The sequence below is a fragment of the Daucus carota genome, chromosome 5 (assembly GCF_001625215.2).
Source record: "Daucus carota subsp. sativus chromosome 5, DH1 v3.0, whole genome shotgun sequence".
Classification (NCBI taxonomy): Eukaryota; Viridiplantae; Streptophyta; class Magnoliopsida; order Apiales; family Apiaceae; genus Daucus; species Daucus carota.
In genome coordinates this window covers 39,670,618-39,695,514 of record NC_030385.2, presented here as the reverse complement: position 1 = coordinate 39,695,514, position 24,897 = coordinate 39,670,618, and the positions used below count along the sequence as shown (strand labels likewise).

Below are 24,897 nucleotides of genomic sequence, written 5' to 3'. Positions count from 1 at the left end.
GTATTAAGCTAATCATACCCCGGTTCCAATATTTTTTTACACTCTCCCTTTTGAGAATCTCAATTCTTTACATTTAAACTTGTCCCACTATCTTTTTAGATGCCCTTAATTTCTTTACCATTTCAAACTTTCTTAAAGTAGTAAAATTTTATAATATAAATACTAATCTCATCCACTATTTCCATCCATCTTTCAATTAAATATTAACGGATATCATTATTTATCCGCTTTTCTTACTCGCTCACACTATGATTTCTTAACAATTCTGTCCAACCCTAATAATATAAAGAACCAGGTAGCAGGGAGAGAGTATGTGTTAAGCTGCATGCTTACAACTAATAATCACAAACATATTGGACCACGACATAGCATTCTGCATATTGTAGTATTGTACAATGTGCAATTTAGCCTCGAGAAGTAGCATACACTTTACTGATCCTTTCTGAACTCATGCTATTAAAGAGCTGCTATTTAGCACAGAAGAGGATGTATTGCAAAATTAGGTACCGGTCCTGGCTTTATCTGGGCTTTTATCAGGCCTATCCAGACAAGCTTTTTAGGCCCCCGGTCTTTTTGTTCAGCTCTCTTAATCCTTGTTTAGCAGTATCATGTGACTTCAGTCCCGACAACCTAAAAAATTGAAGACATTAACCAAGAGGTCCAAGACTAACCTCAAGAACATAAACTTTATTTTCATCACGTTCAATATCATAGGACTTAAGATCAATAACAACCCAAAACTTTGAAGGCATCACAAGTAGAGAAATTTTAAGTTATAAAAAAGCTACAAGATTAGGATGCATTGATTTATTGCATCATTGTAACCTTTTCACTAAATACTTTTTACTTGAATGTTGACTGCAGTTCATGTTTTGCAATGACTGATGTAGTTGCTCATTATTGTATAGTTCCTCAAAAGAATTTCTCAATATCGTTCTAATCTTGAAGTGATTATTTTTTCCCTAGTACTTACTGTAACACCTGTTTTGCATTGGCTGCTGCTGCACAATATTGTTTTAAAATACACACATCATTATCTTTCTACAACCAATTTAACGCAACATATTATGTTTCAGCACACCATTAAACTCTTTTTCACAAATTTGATTATTATTATTAAGAAATTGATGATTGCATTCTCATGTTATAAGTATATTCTGACAATCACCATCTATTCCAAAATCTGGAAATTAGAGCTGACCTTTTCTGAACCTCTAAATATTTGTAAACTTTCAGCCATCCCAACTTTTTAGTTATCATTATTGACAGTCTTCTTGTTGGCTTGAGGCCTAGTGCAATACTGCTACAACATGAAATGAAATGCTGGCATAATCTGACAATCTTTTAAAAAATTAAGTCAATCTTCCCAGTTTCAAAACAAGCACATGAAAATTTGTAATTAATGAACTATACAAGCCAAACAAGATAACAGTTTGAATTAATGAACTATACAAGCCAAACAAGACAACAGTTTGAACAACTAAAAGATCAAGTGTTTTGCATAATTTCATAATTTTTATAAGTCCAAAATCATTGTTTCAAATTTAAGATTTAAAATGACATAGGTTAATTCCACAACTCGCTAAAGCCACATATACCCAGTGATATGGTATCATAGTTTCATAAGTTGTCAATCATAAAGTATGCAACCCAAAGATATCATAAATGACACTCCTTGGTAAGGTATCATAGTCTAGTCACAGAATTATACACAAATACTAATGGTTTCCTAAATCAAAGCTAAATGAGAATTCATATATCTAAAATATTTTACTTGATCCAAATATTTTAAACAATAAAGCATCTAAAAAGAAACATTAAACAAATTAAATAGCACACATGTGTCACTGACCAAAACTAAGGCTAAACACACTAATACACTATCAGTATTGAATATTTGAGTCAAAATCTATGTTGATAACATACTACACAAGAACAAAAAGGACACATGTGTGACCTAACGTTATTCACATACTAGTAGATATAAAGAGCAACAGGACTGCACTTCATTTGGCTATGTACCAAAACTAATAAAAGTATATAATTAACTTACTAAACATGTATTACTAATCATTTAGACTTAAAAGTGCCTTTGATTGCATTATCTTTATGTCCCATCTCTCCACAATTAAAACAAGCACTTGTGTTCCAACAACAGTCTTATCTATGCGATTCCTACCACATCCGTAACCTAGAAAGCAGGGATACTCCATATAGGAGAAGAACTGCGTAGGGGATGCGTAGGGGATACTTGGGGGTGGGGGGGGGGGGGGGGGGGGGTGTGTGGCGGGGTACGCACGGGATACGCCACGTGGCGTATCGGTAGAGGCAGCGAGGGGGATACGCGGGGGTGTGAGAATGGGGGTGCGGGAGTGGAACGAATTGTAATTTAGAACAACTTTTTTTTAAAATTAAAAACTTAAAATAAGTTGGTAAAAAGAAAAGAAAAGAGGGGTCTGGGGTCAAAATTAGGTTTGTGTACGAGAGAGAGCAGAGGCGGCGACTCCATTTTCAATCGATATCTCTATCATCAATCTTCAATCAAATCAAGATCTCCAGCTCAACTATTTCGTTTGGTAAGTGTGTTTTTGTATATCTGCTCGTGTGTCAATAGATTCTATGTATACATAATTACTCGTGTGTGTATATATTTATATCTCTGGTCTGGTATGATTGATTAATTGGTGATTTGGGGGTTATGTGGTATATATCTCTGATACGTTTTGATTTTTGAATTTTAAATGATTTGGTTTGTTATATATGAAAGATTTGATTTGGTTGGTTATATTATATATGGAAGATATGATTTATATTTTGACAATGTGTTAAGCTTGAGTTATAAATGGTAAATTGCAATAATTTAGGAACTGTTATACAACTTGATTTACTTGTCGCAAGAGAATATTTATTAATTTTAGTTGCTTGTAATCTTATTCAGTAATGGTATTCATGTCAAACTCGGCTACAACTGCAAGCACAGGAGGCTCTAATTCTGTTAGCCAACCATCACAAAGTGTGCCAGTGGAAGAAAACAGATTGTGGAGGCATGTTATTAAGAGCATCTCCAACCATACAAAACCCTTGGCTAAAAAATGAGTTGGCATTCCAAAATTAAAAAATATAGCCAACGTCTTGAAAAAATAGCACTCCAACCACGTGAACCTGTTGTCTATAATTTTAGCCAACCTCTTATGGATGGCTAAATTTGTCGAACCTTTACAGGTCTGTAAGAAATCTGTAGGAAAATTGCACATCATTTATTACAATATTAAATTGATATATTCTATTTTAACAATCTAAAATATTAATAACATACTATTTTTAAATTATAGCCAACCAATATAGCCAATACCATTGAAGCAAAATGTATTACAGGTTCAGCAAATTTTACATAATGTCTTACAGGTCCAATTTAGCCAACGATTATAGCCAACACCGTTGGAGATGCTCTAAGGTTGCAGTAGCCAAAGAAAGAGGGGGAAACACTAAATTTCGATGCAATTTCCTGCAACAAAGAATATACACGTTCATATTCTCGAGTTAAAGCAAATCTATTGAAAACTAAAGGCCTGGGAATTGCAGTGTGTTCCAAAGTCACACATGAACTATTAAGTGAATTTCAAAAAGAGGTTGTACATGAAGAAGATAGGAGAAGGCCTGTTAACATACCACTGCCTCCTTCAAGTGCAACACAATCATGTAGCAGTGCTTGGGGTGGAATTGAGAAGAAGCAAATGCAGTCATCAAAGAAAAGAGCAAGTGATCCAAATAATCCCATTAACAAAGCTTACAATATGGAGATGAGAAATCTGCTAGATGCTGAGATTGCCAGAGGATTTTATTCTGGGGGCCTACCATTTCACTATGCAAGAAATCCTCACCATATAAAGTCATATACTATGGCTTCTGAATACAACCTCTCAGGCTATGTACCTCCTACATATAATGCTCTGCGCACTACTTGTCTGCAAAAAGAAAAAGCCCATGTTGAGAGATTAATGGAGCCTATTAAAACAACATGGAAGGAGAAAGGGGTGACTATAGTTTCCGATGGTTAGAGTGACAGCCAAAGAAGGGCACTGATCAATTTTATGGCAGTCACAGAGCTTGGTCCAATGTTTATAAAGGTTGTCAATTGTGAAGGCAATGTTAAAGATAGGTTTTTCATGGCAAACTTGATAAAAGAGGTGATCATGGAAATTGGAGCTCAGAATGTGGTTCAAGTAATCACGGATAATGCACCAGTTTGTAAGGCAGCAGGTATGATTGTCAAGACTCAATTTCCACACATTTTTTGGACTCCCTGTGTTGTGCACACCCTTAATCTAGCTTTGAAGAACATTTGTGATCCTAGTCACATTGAGTCTAACAAGGATGCCTTCACCGAGTGTCATTGGATTACAGAAGTGGCAGATCGAGCATTAATGGTCAAAAATTTAATTCTTAACCACAATATGGTGTTGACAATGTTCAATAATGTTGCTCCCTTAAAACTTCTTGGAGTTGCTGAGACTAGATTTGCATCATTGATCATGATGCTGAGAAGAATTAAACTTTTAAAACGTTCTTTAGAAACATTAGTGCTTAGTGAGGAGTGGGGTACTTACCGTGAATATGATCAGCAGGCAAAAGCCTCTATCATAAGGACTACAATGCTTGATGAAACATGGTGCGATAAAGTTGATTACATTTTGAAGTTTACAGGTCCAATGTATGGTATGCTACGTTTCGCAAATACTGATAAGCCGTCACTTCACTTGATATATGATATGTGGGATGAGATGATCGAGAAAGTAAAGACTATAATATATAGGCATGAAAGGAAAGCACTCAGCGAGGATTCTCCATTTTATATTGTAGTGTATTCTATTCTTATTGATAGATGGACGAAGAGTTCCTCACCTCTGCACTACTTTGCTCATTCATTGAACCCAAGGTATGCATTTTCCAACTGAATTTCAGCAAGTAATGTCAGAATTTCAGAATTTATACAATGTAAATTTCAGAATTTCAGAATTCTGAAATTTCAGAATTTATATATACAATGTAAATTTCAGCTTGTACATGTGTTATTCTTCCACTGACTTTCAATGATAAACATTTTGGGGTCGTTTGGTTGAGGGGGTATCTGGAGTCAGGTATGGGTTTCGTCCATTCTAAACCCATACCTGGTGTTTGGTTGTAAGAAAACAAATTTTCAAACTCATTCCTCAAACCCACAAAGAATGATTTTTGATACCCAAGGGATGAGGTGGGTATGAAATGGGGGTATGGGTATCAGTTTCATATTTTATTTTATTTTCTCTATTTAAACAATTAAATATTAATATTTAATACAAAAATAATCATCAATGCAAAAATACATAACAACAATAATTTTATTAATATTTTAATTAATATAAATAATTAATATAATTATTTTTAAAAAGTTAAATATATTGATTCCAACAATCAACCAAACACATGATATCAGATATGATACCTTAAACTCATACCACCTTAACCCGATTCCTCATTCCAAACCCATACCACTCTACGAACCAAACGACCCCTTATAGGTATTACAGCAATACATGGCTTAATGCAGCTCCGGACCGCCTTCCTCCTCATCAAGATATCGAGCTATCGGAAGAAAGAAACAAGTGCATTAAAAGATATTTTCCAGATGGGGAGGCAAGGGAAAGCTGTAAATGTTGAATTTACTCGCTTTTCTGGACAAATGGATAGTTTTGGCAGTGCAGACTCTATTGAAAAGAATTGGAGTACTTATTCTTTTATCCACTCGATTAAAAGAAATAAGATTCTTCCTACTCGGGCCGAAGACTTGGTTTATGTCCACACCAATCTCCGGCTCCTTTCTAGAAAGAGCGATCAATCCATTAAAGGAGAGACCAAGTTGTGGGATATAGGAGGTGATCGTTTTGATCCACTTGATGGTGCCGAAGAGCTCGAGATTGCTAGTCTTTCTCTTGACGAGCCGGAGATGGAAGCCATGATTATGCTCGATTAAATCACTTAAATTCCACTAGTTATTTATGTATTTTAGTTGTCAAGACTTAAGGAAGATTAATTTAGTTATTCCACTATTTTGTTCTACTTAAATGCATCTTATGCATCTTATATATATATATATATATACACACACACAATATATAATATTTTTAATATTTTAATATTTGCCATATCCCCCCCGTACCCGTATCCCCATATTTTGGAATTTGACGAATTCCCGTATCCCCGTACAGCGCACCCGCACCCCCGCACTCATGCTTCTTAGTCCGTAACACATGAAGTCATTTCCTAAACCTCCTCGATTTGTATCTCTACCATTACCTAAATTGTTAAATTTCTAGATGTCCACTCTAGTTGAATCCACTTGCAGGCTCGACCGTCTTTTTAGTCTTAAAATCTTTTTTCCACTTACCATCAATCCCCTCGCTACTACAAAGGCTTTGTTCAACACCAAATTTAGCTTAAAAGCAACCACATGTCGCTTAATCGCAACTTCTCAGTCCTTCCTTAAACCTATGTGCATTACTAACCTCATCCACAACCAGGCGCATACTTAGCTAAACAAACAAATTCAACTTCATATTCCGACACATTTTGTTTCTCTCCTTGTCCCAACCTAATAAAATCTCGCTCCAACTTAGCCCTTATCGTCCCTTATCCTTAAAACTTTTTGTAACTCAAGTGTATGGTCGGACAACCTCTTCCTCATTAGCCTCTACTCGTTTCTTCTCCATAAGCCGCCAATCATAAGCACTTCCTTGAAGTTGGTAGCTTCCTAAACTAACTTTCTGCTCTTCAGTACTTCCTAACAACTCAAAAAAATTCTCCACCCACTTATCTACTTTTGAAGGATTTGTAAAAAAAATTGGATGACTCAATCTCTAAAATTCTGGTTTCAGACCAACGTCGCTATAGTTTCCGCCAACTGATTCATCATATTTACCTCCATTTTTGTTGTTATTAGCATTTCCATTATTGTTTCATCGTTGGCAACACATGATCACTACATAATTTACATAAGACTCAATCCTAGTACAAAAAATAAAATATACAAAGAAATATATAAGCCATAGTTTAAATCAATAATCATCTTTATCCATAACAAGTTTGAATATAATACATGTTTTTTTTTAAATTTTAATCTACTCAACAAATAAATATACCAAGAACAAAAAAATGCACTATATCCTAAATATACTTTTTATTATAAAAACTCTCCACTACACACGACTTGAGGTTCACTAATAAAATTTCTAATTAGATAAATAGTTGTCTGAAGGGGAAGAACTTGCGAAGGGTGGGTAATCATAATGATAACCTCATCCTCTAAAAGCATCCCCTACAAGGCTACAATATCCGTATGACCTCTACATTTGTCTTTTTTGAAAGACTCTGATTGTACAGCTTTGCACTCTTACTAACCATCTACCCCTCAATGAGAATCGAGATATCTTTCTCAGCCTTCAATCAAACCTCTCACAACACTACTAGTCAGTGCTTAGTTGTCTCTACTTTCAAATTTGGCACCTCTAACTCAGCTCAATGTCTCTCTATTCCCATTTCAAGTTCAAACTTTTTAGTAGAACCATTAATAATCTCTCCAGAATTTCCTTGAATTGGTCCTTCATTATCATTATCAGAAGCAACATCAAAGTTATTGACAAAATCGTCCCCATATGAGCTAGGGCAAGGGTAATAGTTTGACGAAAGTGGTGGTGAGCTAACAGGATCCTCAATGTCAGACATTTTAACCTCAATATATTCATATGCCATCTATTCACAACAATATATTAATATTTTTAAAACCCCCAACTCACAAGTCACACCTAAAAGAGAGTCTACAAGAAGTTAACCTAGGCTCTTGATACCAATTGTAACAAGCCGAGTTTTCATGCTAATAATTTTCATTAACATAATAAAAGTAAACCTCAAAACAATCTTCCTAGTTCCAAAACAAGCACCCAGAAATTTGTAAGTAATGAGCTATACAAACTAATAACAGTTCGAAAAACTAAAGGATCAAGTTTTTTTGCATAATTTCCATAAGGATCAACTATGTCTTTTTCAGTTTCAAATGTACTATAACATATGAATATTGTTTGGTTGATTGATGATATTTAATATATAGTTTTATAATGTAAATTAAAGTTATTAGCTTGAAAAATTCAGGTCATTATAATTGGTATCAAGAGTCTAGGTTAACTTCCAGTAGACTGCCTTTTTAGGCATGACGTGTGGGTTGAGGGTTATATAACATATTGGTGTGGCAAATGTCTGATATTATGGATCATGTTGAAAGTTCACCACCACATTAGTCAAACTATGACCTCAACTCACACAATGATGATTCTATCAATAAAATTGACATTGCTTCTGATAGTGATAATAAAAAAAACAATTCAAGGAAATCTTGGAAAGATCATTAATGACCTTGCTAAAAAGTCTGAACTTGAAATGGAAATAAAGAGTCTCAGAGCTTAGTAAGAGGAGGCAAACTTGAAAATAGAAACAACTAAGCATCGACTAGTAGTGTTGCGAGAGCATTTGGTTGAAGGCTGTGAAAAAATTTTCAATTCTTCAAAGGGGTAGATGTGTTAGTAAGAGTGCGAAGAAGTACATTAAGAGTGTGGCGACATCCTAATAATAGAATTAGGCTGTCATTTGAGAGACTAATGAGAAGATACTCCCAAGATAGTTAGGCTATAATGGTGACATAATGTATGTACTTGTGTATATAACTGAAAAGAAATACAAAAGGTCATTCAATCCAACTTTGACATAGAGGTCAAATATGCTCTAAGAGGATAAGGTTATCATTATGATTACCCGCGTCCACAAGTTTTTCCCTTTTAGACAACTATTCATCTGATTAAATTTTTTTAGTGAACCTTGAGTCGTGTGTAGGGGAGAGCTTTTAAAAGAAAGATTATGTTTATAATATAATGCATTTCTTTGTGGTTTGTATTTTATTTGTTGAGTGAATTAAAAAAACTTCTATTATTTTCAACCTTGTTACGAATAGAAATATTTATCGATTTATATTTTAGCTTATATATTTCTTTGTATCATAAATTTGAACTAGGATTGAGTTTTATGTAAATTATGTAGAAATCATGTCTCGCAAGTGAAGATACAATAGTGGAAATGCTAATAACAACAATACTAGAGGTGCAAATATGATGAGTCAATTGGCTGCAACTTTAGTGATTTTGGTTGGGAACCAGCAAACTGGACGTGGGAACCATATAGCCGAGAACTGAGTTAAAGAGATCAGCTTGTCCAATTTTTAAGTGATTAAAATCCTTGAGAAGTGGATAAGTGGTTATGGGAGATGGAGAAGATTTTTAAGAACTACTGAAAAGCAGAAGGTTAGTTTGTCAAGCTATCAACCTCAAAGAAGTGCTTATGATTGGTTGCTTATAGAGAAGAGACGAGTAAAATGTAACCCGAAAGAGGTTGTCCAACCATACATTTGGAAAAAGTTTACGAGGATAAGTATTTTCATAAGAAGACAAGAGCCAAGTTGGAGTGGGATTTTATTAGGTTGGACAAAAAGAGAAACAAACCATATCGAAGTATGAAGTTGAATTTGCTTGTTTGGCTAAATATACACCAGCTATGGTTGTAAATGAGGTTAGTACGGCACGTCGTAGGTTTGGGGAAGGACTGAGAAATAAAATTAAGGGTAAAACCGAAACTAGGTCGATCATTTTAAGGAATCACATAATTAAATAAGTAGAATTATTATACGAATTATAGAATATTACATACAACTTTTACCTGAAACCTTGGGGCAGAACCGAAACTAGGTCAATCATTTTAAGGAAAACATCACAGCTTTTCCTGCAGTCTAAAAGAAAAACCAAAACAAAAGAAAAATTTATAAGCTTGATGGTAGTTCAAATGGGGATGATAAAAATGATGTATATGCAACAAGGTGATTTCTTTAATTCAAAGGTGGGCAATGCGGAAATGGACACCGAGAACCTAATGGGACTAAAGCACATTTTTCTTGTTCTATTTATTTTTCCTTCCATTCAAACGCAATCTAAGATAGTGATAAACAAAAACAATACAAAGTTTCCGGTTCTATGAGCTAGTGTGTAAATAAAAACCTTACAATGTATGGGTGTCGAAGTATGGACATGCTACATATGTTGCTCTTACAATCACGGGAAACATGAAGCCGCATGTCGGGAACATTCTTCCAACTCTCTCCGAGTGCTGGTTTCAAGTGACCTCCCTCCGCGCCCACCATGTGATTGGTCACCTAAATACATATATCAAATTAAATATAGTGCAGATTTATCAAAAGATAAAATGCAACAACTCCCATTGAAGTTCATAAGCTTTTTGCAATTGATAAGAAACTGCATCAAACAACAAATAAAGGTCATATGAAACTGGTGATTGCTTCATTTAGATAATCCTAAAAAAATTCCAAACAAAGCGGTCAAGAAGAAGCACATATTCACATGCAACTAAATCAAACATGGTATAGTTAGACAAATAAAATACGTGACATAAGGCATGCAAATGTATATATGTTTGATGGAGAAAAGGAGAACATTCAAAGCTGACAGACATGAAACAATAAATAGATAAGCCAGGCAAGATGCCTAAAAGAGAATGGTATACAATTACACCGAAGCGAGACTAGAAAAGCAATCATGGAAGAAAAGAGATTTTTGTCTTTATGCACTGACCAATACAGAGAGGTTATGCTCATAAGCCAACTCCTTTAATAAGAAACCAAGAGAAACCATCAAAGCATGACCTGTAATGTATTCATCAGTAGGTTGCTTAGTTTTAAGCAACATTGCAATTTAAAAGAGATGCATGTCTGGTACAAACTTAGAAAATGAAAGTCCATATGCTTTAAATTAACATTTTGGCCGTAATAAGTAGGTAGACAGGGATACAACACTAATATGTAAAAGAATTTTAGCAATGTGCGATAGAAATCCACTAGCATATCTTTAATTATAGAAGTGGATACAGCCTGAATGTTGCCAAAAATAAATTACCATGCAGCATACAAATTTAGAATATGTTGGCCGAAACAAAGAACTCACTGTTTAATAATTAAATTAAAAAAAAAAAATTGGAAACAAATCTATTTCTTAATTGGTACACCGAAACAAAGAGGACAGCTTATTGGGGTGAGAGAAGTATAATTAATTTTTTTGTTCAAGATTTGTATTGGCGTGAGAAGAGTATATGGTAGAAAAACGTAGCACAACTGCAGGTAGATGCAAACTTAAATTTCTATATAATATATGACTGAAATTGACAATAAAGTCCAACTTCTATCACATGAGAGAAACTGCCAACTTACAAAATTGTAAAAGATTGCATGTCAAATTAATGAAGAGAAATCAAATAAGCAATTTGTATATAAGCAAGACTTTGCTATAAAAGAGACAATGTATTTTCTTCAATACTAGATGCAACAAACTGTAGAATTCCCTGATATAGTCTGGCAGAAAAAAGTACAGAAATATGTACAAAAATTTAACACATCCACTTATATATCTAGCCCCTTAAAAGGTCACAGGCATGACAATTACCCTGTAAACATTCTCAATGCTAGTTATAACACTGCAAAAGATGAAGTGTGTACCAAACTTTTCACACGCTTGCCATAATGGCAGGTTTTTCTTATCATGAATATAAGTTTAATTCCACATGCTACAGAAGAAAGTACCTCCCAATCTAATAACAAACAGTTTTGGTTTAAAAAAATGACTGTTTTTTCATGACAAAAAGGAAAGAGAATAATCGTGCTTTCTGTAACTAGACAGTAGTTCTACATAAAATGTACATACCATGGGCACCACTGCCAAGAATTGGAGTGACGAGCGAAGATATTGAATCAACAATAAGCATCTGAACTGAGGAGCCTGTCTGCATTTTTGGCACTGCATTGTAATTGCACAAAAAATTGCAGCCAAAAAGAAATAGCAATTAATTGTATGGTTTTTAAAAATACCACAGGTTTCAAGGTGGATTTTAGCTGATGAAGCAGATCAAATAAAACATAGATGTCGAACACGGACTGACAGACTATTTTGTCCATCACTCGTCGACGAACTTCTTCAGTCTGCAAGGGATATCACTAAATACGAAGTCAGGAATCAAATAAGAGTGTATATTAATCGGATAAGTGTATGCATTATTAATATTTGGAAAGAATGCAACAAACATGCTATAACAAGAAGAAAGTATGCATGCCAACTCTCTCCATCTATTGCCATTTGATAATTAAGATATGATCGTTCATTGCTCGCAAATTTGTTAGCCTATTCTATGATTTGTGTGGCCTACTATGTCTCACCAAGTTTACAAACTTTGTACACAGTAGCACAGCGATACAGAAGTTCCTGTAACAGACTAGTATCAAGCATATTTCATAAAAAAATAATAAACTTTTTCTAGAAATAACTGAAACATAATTAGCAGCCGACTGAGGCAGTCGTTTGTCTGACCTTTATTTTAGCTGGCTCTGAGCTCTGATCCAGAAGTTTATCAATGCGTTTAGGCGAGAATGAGTTTCCCGTGTCAAAGAATGTGACACTACCCAAATTATTTACTGCTACATTTGCAGCAACTTTCAAGCAAAGCTGACAAGATGAAGATTATTTTTAGTGATCAAGGCACAATGATAGTTAAATGTAATGCTTTAATATTATGATTAATAACAGCCATATGACACATGAACTAGTAGTAACACAATGTGATAATTAAACCAACTACGTAAGTTTATAAGTAACATAAATGCTTACTTGCGTTTTACCAGATGATGATGGACCCACTAGCTCTACTAGGTTTCCCTGGAATAGTCCTCCTTCAAGCAGCACATCAATTCTACCGATTTCAAAAAGAAATATTTATTTTTTCGTAATAAAACAAATGTTTTAAATCAGTCGACTGACGAATGTATGAGTGTCACCACAAATTTTGTGACTTTTGTCTTGAGATACCTTTCATAACCTGTAGATATACCGTGTTTATTTCCTTGAGCCTTTTGCAACAGCTCCATCCCGTTTAACCACGGTTGATGCAGACCCTCCATGATAGTGCGAACCACACTAATTCCCTGCTGAACCAGAGGACATAATACAGAATACCAACACCATAACTACTAAATGCCCGAGAAAGTATGTTGTGATAACTGACCTCCTCTAATCTCTTTGAATCGAAGTGTTGTTTCGTGGAAAGCTCTAGCGCGTAAATGTCATGAAGCAGAAAATCTTCCACTGCATGATAATAAAACGTAGAACAAAGCAAAAGACTCCATTCAAACTCCGTACAACGCTTTATCCAAACTCCGTACAACGCTTTATTCGAACTCACTACTGAATGTTCGTTCAAATACATACTACAAACTCTTAATATTTATTACTGACACGGCTAATTATTAATAATGCCGTGACCGGTAATTTTTAGGCCAGAAAGGTTTGCACTAGAACAATCTGAATACAAATAATAAAGAAAAATGTTTTGGCCAGAGTTAATGTTTCATTATACTTCAGTCAGTCAGTATATGCACATGATTTCTGGGTTTGAATAAGTAGAGGTTTATGGCTAACTATATCATATTGATTTTTATCTATCATTCTAATTTATCATCTAATATCGATAAGACATCTTTCTTCTGTTATTGATCTTTATCTTACGTTCCAATTATATCCACATACATTACTAATCAGCTTTCTGATTTTAGTTATGTTATTATAATATATATAGATACTTAAACTAAATTAAGTTAGCGGATTCTAGTCCCATCGGAGACATCTGCGAACGTATCAAACAAGAAGGTTGCTACTTGATATTCTGTGAAGTTTATTAAAATTCAAAACTAAAGTTAAAGAGAGTTTAAATAAGAAAGAACCTGAGAAGATGTGGTGAGAAGCGCAGAATTGCTGGAAATTGGAATCGATAATCGGGTAATCCGGCTCTAGGGATTTCAACGGCGCCATCCTCTTCCCCTTTTTCTCCGACGCCGCAATTTAAACAAATTCATACGCTTTTAGAGAAGTCCAAGAGATGGCTATATCATATATCATGTCCTAAGCTATAATTTAGGGCAATTGATCAAAAAACTTATCCAACAATGTCCTAGTGATGCTTATATCAATAGGACAACCTCCCCAAACCCTATTTTTGGGACACATCTCACCTTGCCCTATTTAATATTATAAATTCTCATCACACTCTCTTTCTCTCTCTACTTTTATATTATGCTTAAATGATGAAAGAGAGTCTTTAATAATAAAATATTAAACATAGTGTGAGAATAAGGCACATTGTTGGAATTCTTGGAATTCAAGTTATTAAAGTATGTCCTAAATTACTAGGACATAATATTTTATATTATATAGGGTATGAACTAAGACACTCTTGCAGTTGCTCGTTCTCCCTCCCATCTTAAATTGATCGTAATTCGTAGGTAATTAGGTACTCTTCGGACACCCAAATTGAAGTGCATAAAATAATGTTTTTACTTTTTTTTTTTGAAATAAAAATTTATATTTTATACTTATAAAGAACATTTTAAACAAATAATTTTATATAATCAAAAATATTAATAACATATTATTTTTAAATTATTGCTGACCAATATAACTAATACCATCGAAGTAAAATATCGTTAGAGCAAATTTTACACAATATCCTATAAGTCCAATTTAACAATCATTGTATCTAATCCATTGGAGATGCTCTAATATATTTTTTGATTGATTTTAAATCCTATATTTCGTATTTTATATTTCTTCATTTATAAAAACAGATATTATTTATATTGTATTAGCTTCTTTTTTATTTTGGAGTAAAAATTATTAGAATTAAAAAGACATGTTTATCTCAGATTAGATCACGTGTGATAGTTAATATTACATCTTATAATTAATAAGATGATGTTGGTTTGTGTTTTATTATTTATATTCTTTTAAATATAATATAAAAAATTTAATTAAGAAATGATAAAATATATGATCAAATTCATGTGTTACAAATTATCTCTATATTTATTTATTACAAATTATAATATTATAATTATTGATGTATGGATAAATTTTAGCCGCCCTCATCATAAATATGTCAACAGTATGTCTCTGTAGATGAAATTTTTTCTTCCTGCACTTGCTGGCTGCTGCTCAGTCATGCATGCATCTTCCAGGCTTCAACAATTCCAGAAACTCGTCCCAGAAGTAATCATAACCACAGCTTCTGGTAATAATGGCATTGGTTTAGAACATGTTGATTCTTGTATGCTTGCTACACAATTCATTCTTTCACTTGTTCTTTATACCTATGCAGAGGTGCAGAAGCATGTTTTCCTATCTCTTCGTCATCTTAAAATTGGGTGCAAAACCGACAAGATATGTACAGAAAAATGAAAAGGTAAATTTTCTATCTTAAATACTATTCAAAGCAGAGCCTCAATGGCATCCAAACTATCCAAACAAGTTTAATGCGAAAACTGAAAAGGGAAATTCTTCATCATAATGGCATCCAAACAAGTTTAATGAGAAAACTGAAAGAATTCTTCATCATAATTTTTCACATTGTTGAACCTCGCAAACTGCGTTGAGAGATGGACGTAAAATTGTCAAGTGAATGCTGTTACATGTAGTGATACTAATAGAGTAATAGATTTTTATCTGCTGAAAAATATTGCTGCTGTTATATATATCATAAACACAAACACGAGAAGAAAGAACCTGCTGCTATAACATCAGCAGAAGATCGCCTAGTGTGATGCAAAATTTTAAATACTCATACACTCGTGCCTTCATTCTGCATCTCAAAGGTATTCGATAGGCTTAAACAAGTAATGGCATATATATAGATCTCGCGAATGGATTTGTACATCAAGCTAGACTAAAATTATCAAACCTGGGAGTTTGCCCCTTGTATTTTCTTCTTCTTTCTCCGACTTTGTTTTATCCCAAAGTCCAACCTAGTGTCTTTGTTTGCCATCTCTCTTTGCCCTTCTAAAGAAAATATCCCAGATATGCGGCTCTTGTGTACCAAACAAGAAATACTTCCAGCTGTTCTCTTCATCAAGCTCAAGACTAGAATCCTTCCCCTCTCTAATCTCTCGTCTAAGAGTTTCGACTCTAGTAATAACTCCTTTAATTGCCAAGTCGAAAGCATCTTCAGTTCCAGACAAATCAGATCTTGGATGTGCATAAGTCACCTTTGGAATAAGCCTTAAGACCTCTTCTCTCATCTCTATTATCTTTCGTTTTGGAATCCGATTCAGAAACTCTTCAATGCTAACCCTCTTGTATTTCACATCAAATCCAGATATCAGCACCGAATACTTTGTAAAATCCCTAGGCAAATGCCATATATATTGAACGTAAGCTGACCCTGGAGTGAAAAAAACTGGAATGCATCCTGCCAGTATCGAATCAAATGTAGATCGTCTTGTATACGAATCACCTGGAGGCTGCAAACAGAATACAGAGCTTTGGAAAGTCTTCATAACATGTAACGGCTTTTTACATTTGTTGTCTTCGTTCCTACATTCTAAAAATCTGCACCTTCTCGCTGCATTACACTGATCAATAATTTCCCCTCGGATATTAGACTCGTCATGTCTAGGCCTCGGAGCACCAGCAAATGTAAACAGAATTCTCCTTCTTTGCCTCCTCATTCTGTTCTGCCATGTAGTTATTGAATCATCATCTGAAGGATGAAAAATTGTGGGATATGGAATCGCAAAGTCATTCTTATTCCAAGGACTCGACTCTATTGTCAATATACTAGCATTCTTGAATTCTGGTAACAACATAAGCTTGTTTCCCCAGGCCCCATCATTATCAACCCCTCTGCGGAAATCCCAAGTCATCCGCCCTGCAACTAGAAAATGATCTCTACCGTTCATTACTTTCCACTCGGGCTTATTCCTGAGCCAATCCGCGAGAGCTAAAGCATCAGCATCTCTTTTGGAAGCAGTGTTGTTCCCCCAAAGATATCTTGCAATGTCAAGGCCTGCATAGTATGGCACAAACACAGCTGCAGCTTTTGACGAATCATTTGTTAAACATTCATACTGCTTCATTTTATTATGAAATATATAATCTAATGAGAACTGATTAGTATCATACCAACCAGTAGTCATAAAAACTCTCTGCAGATTACCAAGCTCCGGACCAAGTCCCATATTTACCATATAATAACACATATCATCCCATTTACTAAGCGAATCACACTGTTCAATCAGGTCCTGGTTAAATCTACGAGGAAGATCATGAATATAAATGTACCTATCATAACATAACAATTCATGCTTATTAGCTTCAGCTTGTTTCATCAATGGCACCAAATCCTCCTCCAGAATCTTGATTTTTTCCATGTCTTCAAACCAGTTTTCGTCGTATAATTCCACGACAGAATTTTCATCAGTTTTTTTATTCCTGACATTTTTCGATCCAGTTGTTTCGTTCACACTAATATCCTTGTGGACGTTAGATTTCGGAATCTGATCAGGATCCGATGAATCAAACGAAACAAAATGATTCACAGATTTAATGGATTCGGCACCCAAATAAGACCAATCATAAGCATAGAGCAAAAAATACCAGAAAAGAAACAATGTGAAAACAATCACCCAGAAATTGTTACGGCACCTTGTGACAGTGGTATGATTCATCCTTGATTTCACTGTTCTTGATGGCTCAAAACTTATTAAACGTGATCTTCTAAATAAAAAATTTAAATAGCAAGAAGTAAAATAATAATACTCCTATATTACAAGGAAAACAAGACAACTAGACAAGTTTGTTGAGCATGTATCGACAGTCTAGCGGAGAAGTTTTATGTAGCATTTGAATACTTGACTTCTCTATAAATAAATGCATGACAATAAATACAAATTATAATCATAAATTGTAATGACTAAAGGGTCTCCGACATATTATTAAAATTTATTTTTTTTTAACACTGAGCAAGAATTGAAAAGTATTCCCAGGCTGAAATTTTCATAACTTCAAAGATATGTGAACATTAACATGAACAGCATACACAAAGTCTTGAAACATAAACTGCAGCAAAAGGTTTCATACAAAGAGTCTTGAAACGTAAACAAAAGGTTTTTAACATAGCATAGAAAGAAATAGCTAGGAGTGCATTGTCCAAAATGCTCCAGACACCTCAACTGTACCATAAGTTCAGGTTCTCCTCCTTATAAAATTCTCCCACAGCTTTGCGATGAAATTAACACATTCAGCCAGAGTTGCCCTCCTTCCTTCTTCGAAGTTCCACAACTCATCAACCGAGGACCTTCCACTTGGATCATAATCATTCATCTCAGTTAATGCGGTCACCACTGCATCATATGCTTCAATACCCCACTCATTTTTTATGGCTTTGATAAAATCATCTTCTTCATCAATAGCTTCCTGAACATGTCACATCCGATCAAAGCATAAGAGAGGGAATTAAGAGATATATCGGTGTCAAATGAAAGAATGCTCAACATATTGTACAGTTTCAATCTAACAAAACTTCAGGGAGAGTAAATTACAAGTCAAATTAATGACGTAGAATAGTGAAATTGAAAACAAGGGTCTGCCACAAAAAAGAAGCTTTACAAGTTATCTCATAAACATGATGCTTACCTTACGGCCCGCACCAACCACTTTGAACTTAAAGGGGTACCAGCCTGGATCTCTAAGTTTATCTTCGACTAGACTAGAAAATTCCATTGCTTTCTCTCCTGCTACATCATCAGGATACTTTCTCTTTGCGGCAGAAACAATCGGATTGTGGTCAAGTTCTCCCATTCTCTTGATGCCAATAGAGGCCTTAGGGATGCACATAGCTCTCAATAACTGTGAAGCAAAACAAGAGTAAACATCTAGTCATATGAGACACTTTATATGGACTTGAAATATATAACTTGCATCAATTGCACAAGGTTCGAAGTACAGGCTGGGTCAGGTTATCTTGACTGAGCTATGAGTTGAACAATTAGAGTACAAATGAGCCTATGGTCACCCCCCGAGGACAGATCTGTGTGGTCACCACATATACGGGAAGTAATACTACTTTATGGCTTGAAGATCACATGCAAGTAGATACCTTTACCAAAGGCTGTCATATGTGATATTACTGGAAATTGTAAAGACCAGCTTATGATATCCTATTACAAGCATAAGATCAAGGAAGCTTCAGAAATTTAGCAAAAAGAAAAAATGAAATTCATGTTACTGCTTTAATACTTATGGCGGAATCTGCTTCATAACTAAACTGATTTACTTATGCTTTCAAATTCAGAGTACAAGAGGCATGCTACACCTCAGTTTGTCAGCTAAGCCAAAGAGTAAAGACTCTCAACACTTTCATTAATCATCAAACAAACAAAAAAAAGAAAAGAAATATGCTTTAGATATAAGTTGATCAATAATCACATCATATATTTAAAACAGTTCTACAACTCTGATGCTGGTAAATGGGATTTTGTTCATTTTAAACCAATAGAAATCTTAGTAGTAATGACAACACCATTCAAATCAAGACAAAACTAAAAAACAAACTTACTTTGATCAACTCTTTTCGAGCACCCTGCACCTCGTCATTGCTTCCCCTCTCCTTAACAAGGAGAGCTTGATTCAAACATTCAAGATCCTCAAGATGATCTTCCTTCTCCTTCAGGATTCCTTCCAAGGACTCCATCTTTTTTATTGCTCTCATATCGTCAGCCTCAGTAGAAGGTCTCATGATTTCCAAAGTCCCCCTCATTTGTTCCATCTCCGATTCTAGAAGCTCCAAGTCAGCATGTTTTTTCTGTAGTTTCATAATCTGTTGGTGAAGTTCATACTTTTCTTTCTGCCATTTGAATCATTTACGCGCAGGGTAAGATGTTTCATCCTTGAAAGTATTCGACTACAAAGTTACACATTTTAGAAATTTAACTCACCTTTTGAGCTTCTGCTAACTTCATTAGACGTTCTTGAAAATTCTTTTGCTCCATGATTTCTTTCAAAAATATTAAAACCAACAGAGCAGGTATTAAAAGTTCAGAATTCTGAACAAGAAGTTTAGAACTCTGAACAAGAAGTCCAGACTAAAAAATTATTAAAAAAATTAATACCAAATTACAAGTTCAAGTACCAGCTGGAATTCAAAGTATTGAAACCTTTTCTTCGCATAGTGGGAAGCATATATAGGAATGAAAAATTTAAGCCATTATCAAGCATAACAGAGAAGTAAAGCATATTATTTGTATCAAGGCCATCCGTTTTGGAAATTTAGTCACCAATCCCTCATACTTGAAAATTTATTCCAGTCCGTGTTTATATATGGGAAGACATTGTTTTGTGGTTTAATCTGTTTGAGTCAATACTCCTATTGCTCCGAGTCAAAGCAAAGTCACTTAATCATAGAAAGTTTCCTCATCTCTCCCAATCTTAATTAAGGTATGCTTCTATAAATTAAGTCATTCGTGAGTGATTGCTCAAGTCCTTTTGCTGCGACAAGCCTTGAGATCAATATCAACACTCTTTAGATGGTTTACCCAGTGGAATTACCAGTTTGAACTTGATCCAAATTACCCCAGCAAATAGGTATTTAAGTAACCCCATCAGATTTTAGTCTCATCAGTTTCGATCAGGGCTCATACATTTTACTGGCCGTTCATTGGATTTCATTTCAACACAAACCCTAAATAATCATGAAATAGAACTATGTGAACAACTACACCAAACAAACTCCATATAATAAGAAATGGAAAGATAATAACAAAACATGTACATGCATACAGTTACATTCATTGAAAAACAATAAGCACATCTTTTTAATGAACAAATCAGCAAAGTACCAAATTAACGAATAGTAAATAGCAAGCATATATGATAGGCAAAAGAAAATCTATGGTAATACAAACAAAGCACATGCATGTATGCAAAGAGATAAATAAAAGAAATCCCATTTGTGATCAGTAGTTATACATCATATAGAACTTACCAGACCATAAATCAAAAGAAAAGCTCCTCGAGAAATACACCAGCTTAGCTTTATCAAACTGCTCTGCACAAACCAGCAAATATGCAGATTAATTTTGTATACATGAACATGCATAGCCACAGAAAAACAAAGGGTTTACTTACATCGGTACTGAATGAATTAAAGGAGTTTTTTGCTTTAAGTTTTATTTATAGGGCATTGGAATGATCAGTCGCATATTTTAATGCTCTGCGGTTAAGAGTAGTAGTCAAATGGACGGTCACCACCGGAAGTTATATTAACCCGATTCAAATTTCATTGTCCGCTTGATAACTCTTGACATATATTTTTTTAAATAAATTTTTAATATTTAACCAAAATTATAATATTCCTATTTTCAAAATATAATATAAATTTTTTGTATTAACAATTTTGAAAAAAATTTAAATAGTTCATTTTATTAAAAATGTGTTTAAATTTAGTTGGATGTGTATTTAAATTAAATGTATAATTAAGTAACTGGTTTATCAATTTAGATTGAAATAATAGATTCACATATATCTTTGATATAATATTATTTTGAGAAGCTAATTAATAAATTTTATTAGATTTCTGAAATAATTTCCAATAAGTAAATTTGTTAAACTAGATTTAAAAATAAAATGTGCAATACATTATGTCTTAATTAAAATATTAAATATATTTTAATACAATAAGTTGGATTTGTTAAAATATATTTTAAATAAAAGATATTAACTCCGCTACTAACCACCTTCGTAGTCATAAATGATTTTGGATGAAAAAACAAGCACAAAAAAAAAGTCAAATAATTAATTCTTTTACGGGTAGAGATTATTGCCAATTTTTTCACATTTGGTTTAGTTAACCGGCGAACATAACTTAATTTATATTTTCGTACTTATATGTATCAGGATTTTTTTTAATACGAGAACTCGTAGCACGAGCTCACGTAATAGCCTGCAAATTATATATTAATTTTTTTATTGTGTTAGTGTCATGATATAATAATTGTTGAATCACTTTTATTTTAATCTAAAATAGAATATATAATTAATAAGTATTTCAAATAAATAAATTTATAATATAATATCACAATTCTACGTATGATGGTTTTTTTAATATTATTTTTACAAGTTAAAAACATATATGTATCTTTATTTAAATTCAAAAAACTAACTAATACCATATATCATATTTTGTACTTAGCAAGATGAATAATGTACTTGTGTTATTTTCATAAATATGGATTTATTTCTGAAGAGGCTATTTTTTGTCAAATAAACATCATGTTAATATTTATAACCAGAAAAATTAGAAAAAGGAAATATTTTCTTAAAAAATAAGTGCTTATAAGCCATTACCAAACCTGCAACAATATTGCACGTTAGCAGCCAGAACAATGTCCAGTTTAGTCAGTCTCCTCTGCTGCCGAAGAAAAAAACAGGCCACAGTTTCTCGTTTTTGGGCACAAGCCGAATACCGTGCAATGGCATGGCAATGATTACTAGATTATTCTCCTAAAAACAATCACAACTTCTCTTTGAATAAAATACGATATTGATAAAGCCATCCTTTTATAAAAGAGTATCAGTGAGTGTGTGTGTGTTGTGAAGAATTAACACTAGTTTTGAAACGGAAACTCAGCAAAAGCTTTTAAAAGAGTATCACAGTGTGCTTACAAGTTCAACCATCAATATTCAATCCTGACATTTGGTAAAAATAAAAAGACTGCATTGTCCACTATATTATGGTCCTCAAAGTTCAGATTCTGCAATATATAATTCTACACATTCACCTAAAGTTGCCATCCTTCCTTCTTTATAGTTCCATAACTCAGGTACCGCAAATCTTCCACTTGGATTGTATTCATTCATCTCGGTTAGTGCTGTCACTACTGCATCATATGCCTCATTACCCCACTCGTTCTTTATTGCATTGATGAAATGATCTTCTTCATCTATGACTTCCTAAACAAGACATATCCAATCAAATCATACGATAAGCAATAAGGTTTAAACTGAAAGATCAGAGTAAGGAGAAAGCATGTTCTAGGTATCGATGAATAGAACCTGGTACCAACTTGTGGAAAATTTATTAAAAACCATAAGTTAGCATCAGTAATGAGTAAGTGTTGAAGTACAGTCTTCCCATTAGGGAGAAATTAACAAGCATTCTCATAAACAAATGCTTACCTTATGCTCCTGGCCAGCCTTAATGATCTTGAATGGGTGCCACTCTGGATTCCTAAGTTTGTCACTTACTTGACAAATAAATTCAATTGCTTTCTCTTCTGCTTCGCGAGCAGTAAACTGTTTCTTTGCAGCAGCAAAAAATGGAGCGTCGTCAAGATCTCCCATTCTCTTCACGCCAATGAAGCCCCCCAAGAGAGGCTTGTCCTGCAGACACTGTGAAAGCAAGAAAATGCAACTGTATCTTACCACAACCATAATACCATATACTCCTGAATATCTGACTGATATAAGGATCCCCTGAATAGTTATACCGAATACCACATCAGCTTCACAAGATTAATATCTGATAACCACGTTCTAAAATATTCTAGACTTCACATTGAAGTTTTTTATTTCTTACTTAAAGAATGCATGATGTTCATGAACCTAGTATAACAGGAAGAAAAATGTTTTAAGCCCAGCAACATAGAAGAGTGAAGACTCACGACTTGCTCACAATTCATCAAGCACAGAATGGTTTCAAATAACGAATTCATCAAATAGTGCTATCGTATCCTCAAAACAGCTCTATGAGTCTAAAGTTCTAATGCTGATCTATGGCATGCCAGTGTTTATATTGAGCCAAGAGAAACGTAGTAGAAGAGTACTTTCAGTAAGAAGGATGGTGCAAATTAAGAAAGCAACTAAAAACAAACTTACCCTGATCATCACTTTTCGAGCATCCTCTAACTCATAATAACTCGTTTTCCTCTCCCAAGTAGCGAGAGTTTGAGTTGCATCTACAAGATATTCAATTTTATCACCCATCTCCTTGAGCTTTTCTTCCCGGGCCTCTATCTTTTCCTGTGCTTCCGGATGATCTCGCCTTATTTGTGCTATCTCCAATTCTAAGCACTGCTTGTCATCAGCAAGTTTCTTCTGTAGTTTGATCATCTTTTGGTAAATCTCTTCCTGCCATCCAAATCAGTTATATACATCAGAATATGTTAGATCCCTTAATTCCATCCCAGTGAACCAACCTAAAAGTTCAAAATCACATTTAATTTTCCAAATTCAACTTACTTTTTGAACCTCCTGAGAATTCTTCCGTCCATAATTACTGTCACATTTCACAAAAACAGAGCAGATATTAGTACTCTGTACCAGAAGTTTAGACTAATGATTAAACAAGGTTGTCTTTTTGGATATTTGACTGCAAACATTTTTAATGTTTATGGACGAAATACATATTTTGTTGCTCGTCATTGTAGCAAGCTGCAGTAAACAATGTACAGTGCATAAATGTACACGAGTTATGAAATTGTCAAAATCACACCTTCTGGAAATTCTGTATTCCTTCACATTCTCCAGGGGCGTTTGGATGGTGGGGGAATGGGGCTATGTCTTACGGGATTTATACAAAAATACATGAATTTAAGGTTTCAATTCTTGTTAACCGGACTAATTAATCATGATCCAAACTCCTTCACAAACCAACCGGACTAATTAACCATGAGCCAAACTCCTTCACAAACCACAGCATACTGACTTTTTACCCCAAATAATATTAGTCTGTAAATTATTCATGTTACAACAATTTATACACAAGTAGTACACTAACAAACTCTTCATGATAATTTTATATTTCAATCTGAATCAATAAAGTTAAAGAACTAAGCAAAATAACATACACACCAAACTATTCCATACTTTAGAACCTTAGGCTAGATCC

The 24,897-nt window shown here is 34.1% G+C and overlaps 2 protein-coding genes across 29 annotated transcripts; both read right to left on the bottom strand.

Moving 5' to 3' along the window:
- Nucleotides 1-312: 312 nt before the first annotated feature.
- LOC108223392 (DNA repair protein RAD51 homolog 4) lies at nucleotides 313-14,103 on the bottom strand. 28 transcript variants are annotated; one of them, XR_001807222.2, is made up of 13 exons: nucleotides 13,907-14,102; nucleotides 13,192-13,271; nucleotides 12,996-13,111; nucleotides 12,798-12,879; nucleotides 12,501-12,635; nucleotides 12,005-12,115; nucleotides 11,841-11,919; nucleotides 10,719-10,789; nucleotides 10,180-10,282; nucleotides 9,793-9,862; nucleotides 4,903-4,951; nucleotides 3,670-3,965; nucleotides 3,072-3,505 (listed from the first exon to the last, which is right to left on the bottom strand). XR_001807222.2 is itself a non-coding variant. In XM_017397624.2 (12 exons), exons 1-12 carry the CDS (start codon nucleotides 13,992-13,994, stop codon nucleotides 540-542), a joined length of 1,125 nt encoding a protein of 374 aa, XP_017253113.1. In that variant the 5' UTR covers nucleotides 13,995-14,103; the 3' UTR covers nucleotides 313-539. The 28 variants fall into 28 exon arrangements, 8 of the variants coding, with proteins under 8 accessions (XP_017253113.1, XP_017253117.1, XP_017253116.1 ...); XR_010291945.1 differs by having other exon boundaries at nucleotides 10,128-10,282; nucleotides 13,907-14,096; XR_010291944.1 differs by having other exon boundaries at nucleotides 10,133-10,282; nucleotides 13,907-14,094.
- A 3,895-nt stretch (nucleotides 14,104-17,998) lies between these two features.
- LOC108221747 (factor of DNA methylation 5-like) lies at nucleotides 17,999-22,868 on the bottom strand. The gene is made up of 7 exons (XM_064093170.1): nucleotides 22,790-22,868; nucleotides 22,356-22,360; nucleotides 20,995-21,057; nucleotides 19,949-20,095; nucleotides 19,570-19,857; nucleotides 18,648-18,860; nucleotides 17,999-18,428 (listed from the first exon to the last, which is right to left on the bottom strand). Exons 1-7 carry the CDS (start codon nucleotides 22,866-22,868, stop codon nucleotides 18,198-18,200), a joined length of 1,026 nt encoding a protein of 341 aa, XP_063949240.1. The 3' UTR covers nucleotides 17,999-18,197.
- Between the last annotated feature and the right edge of the window lie 2,029 nt (nucleotides 22,869-24,897).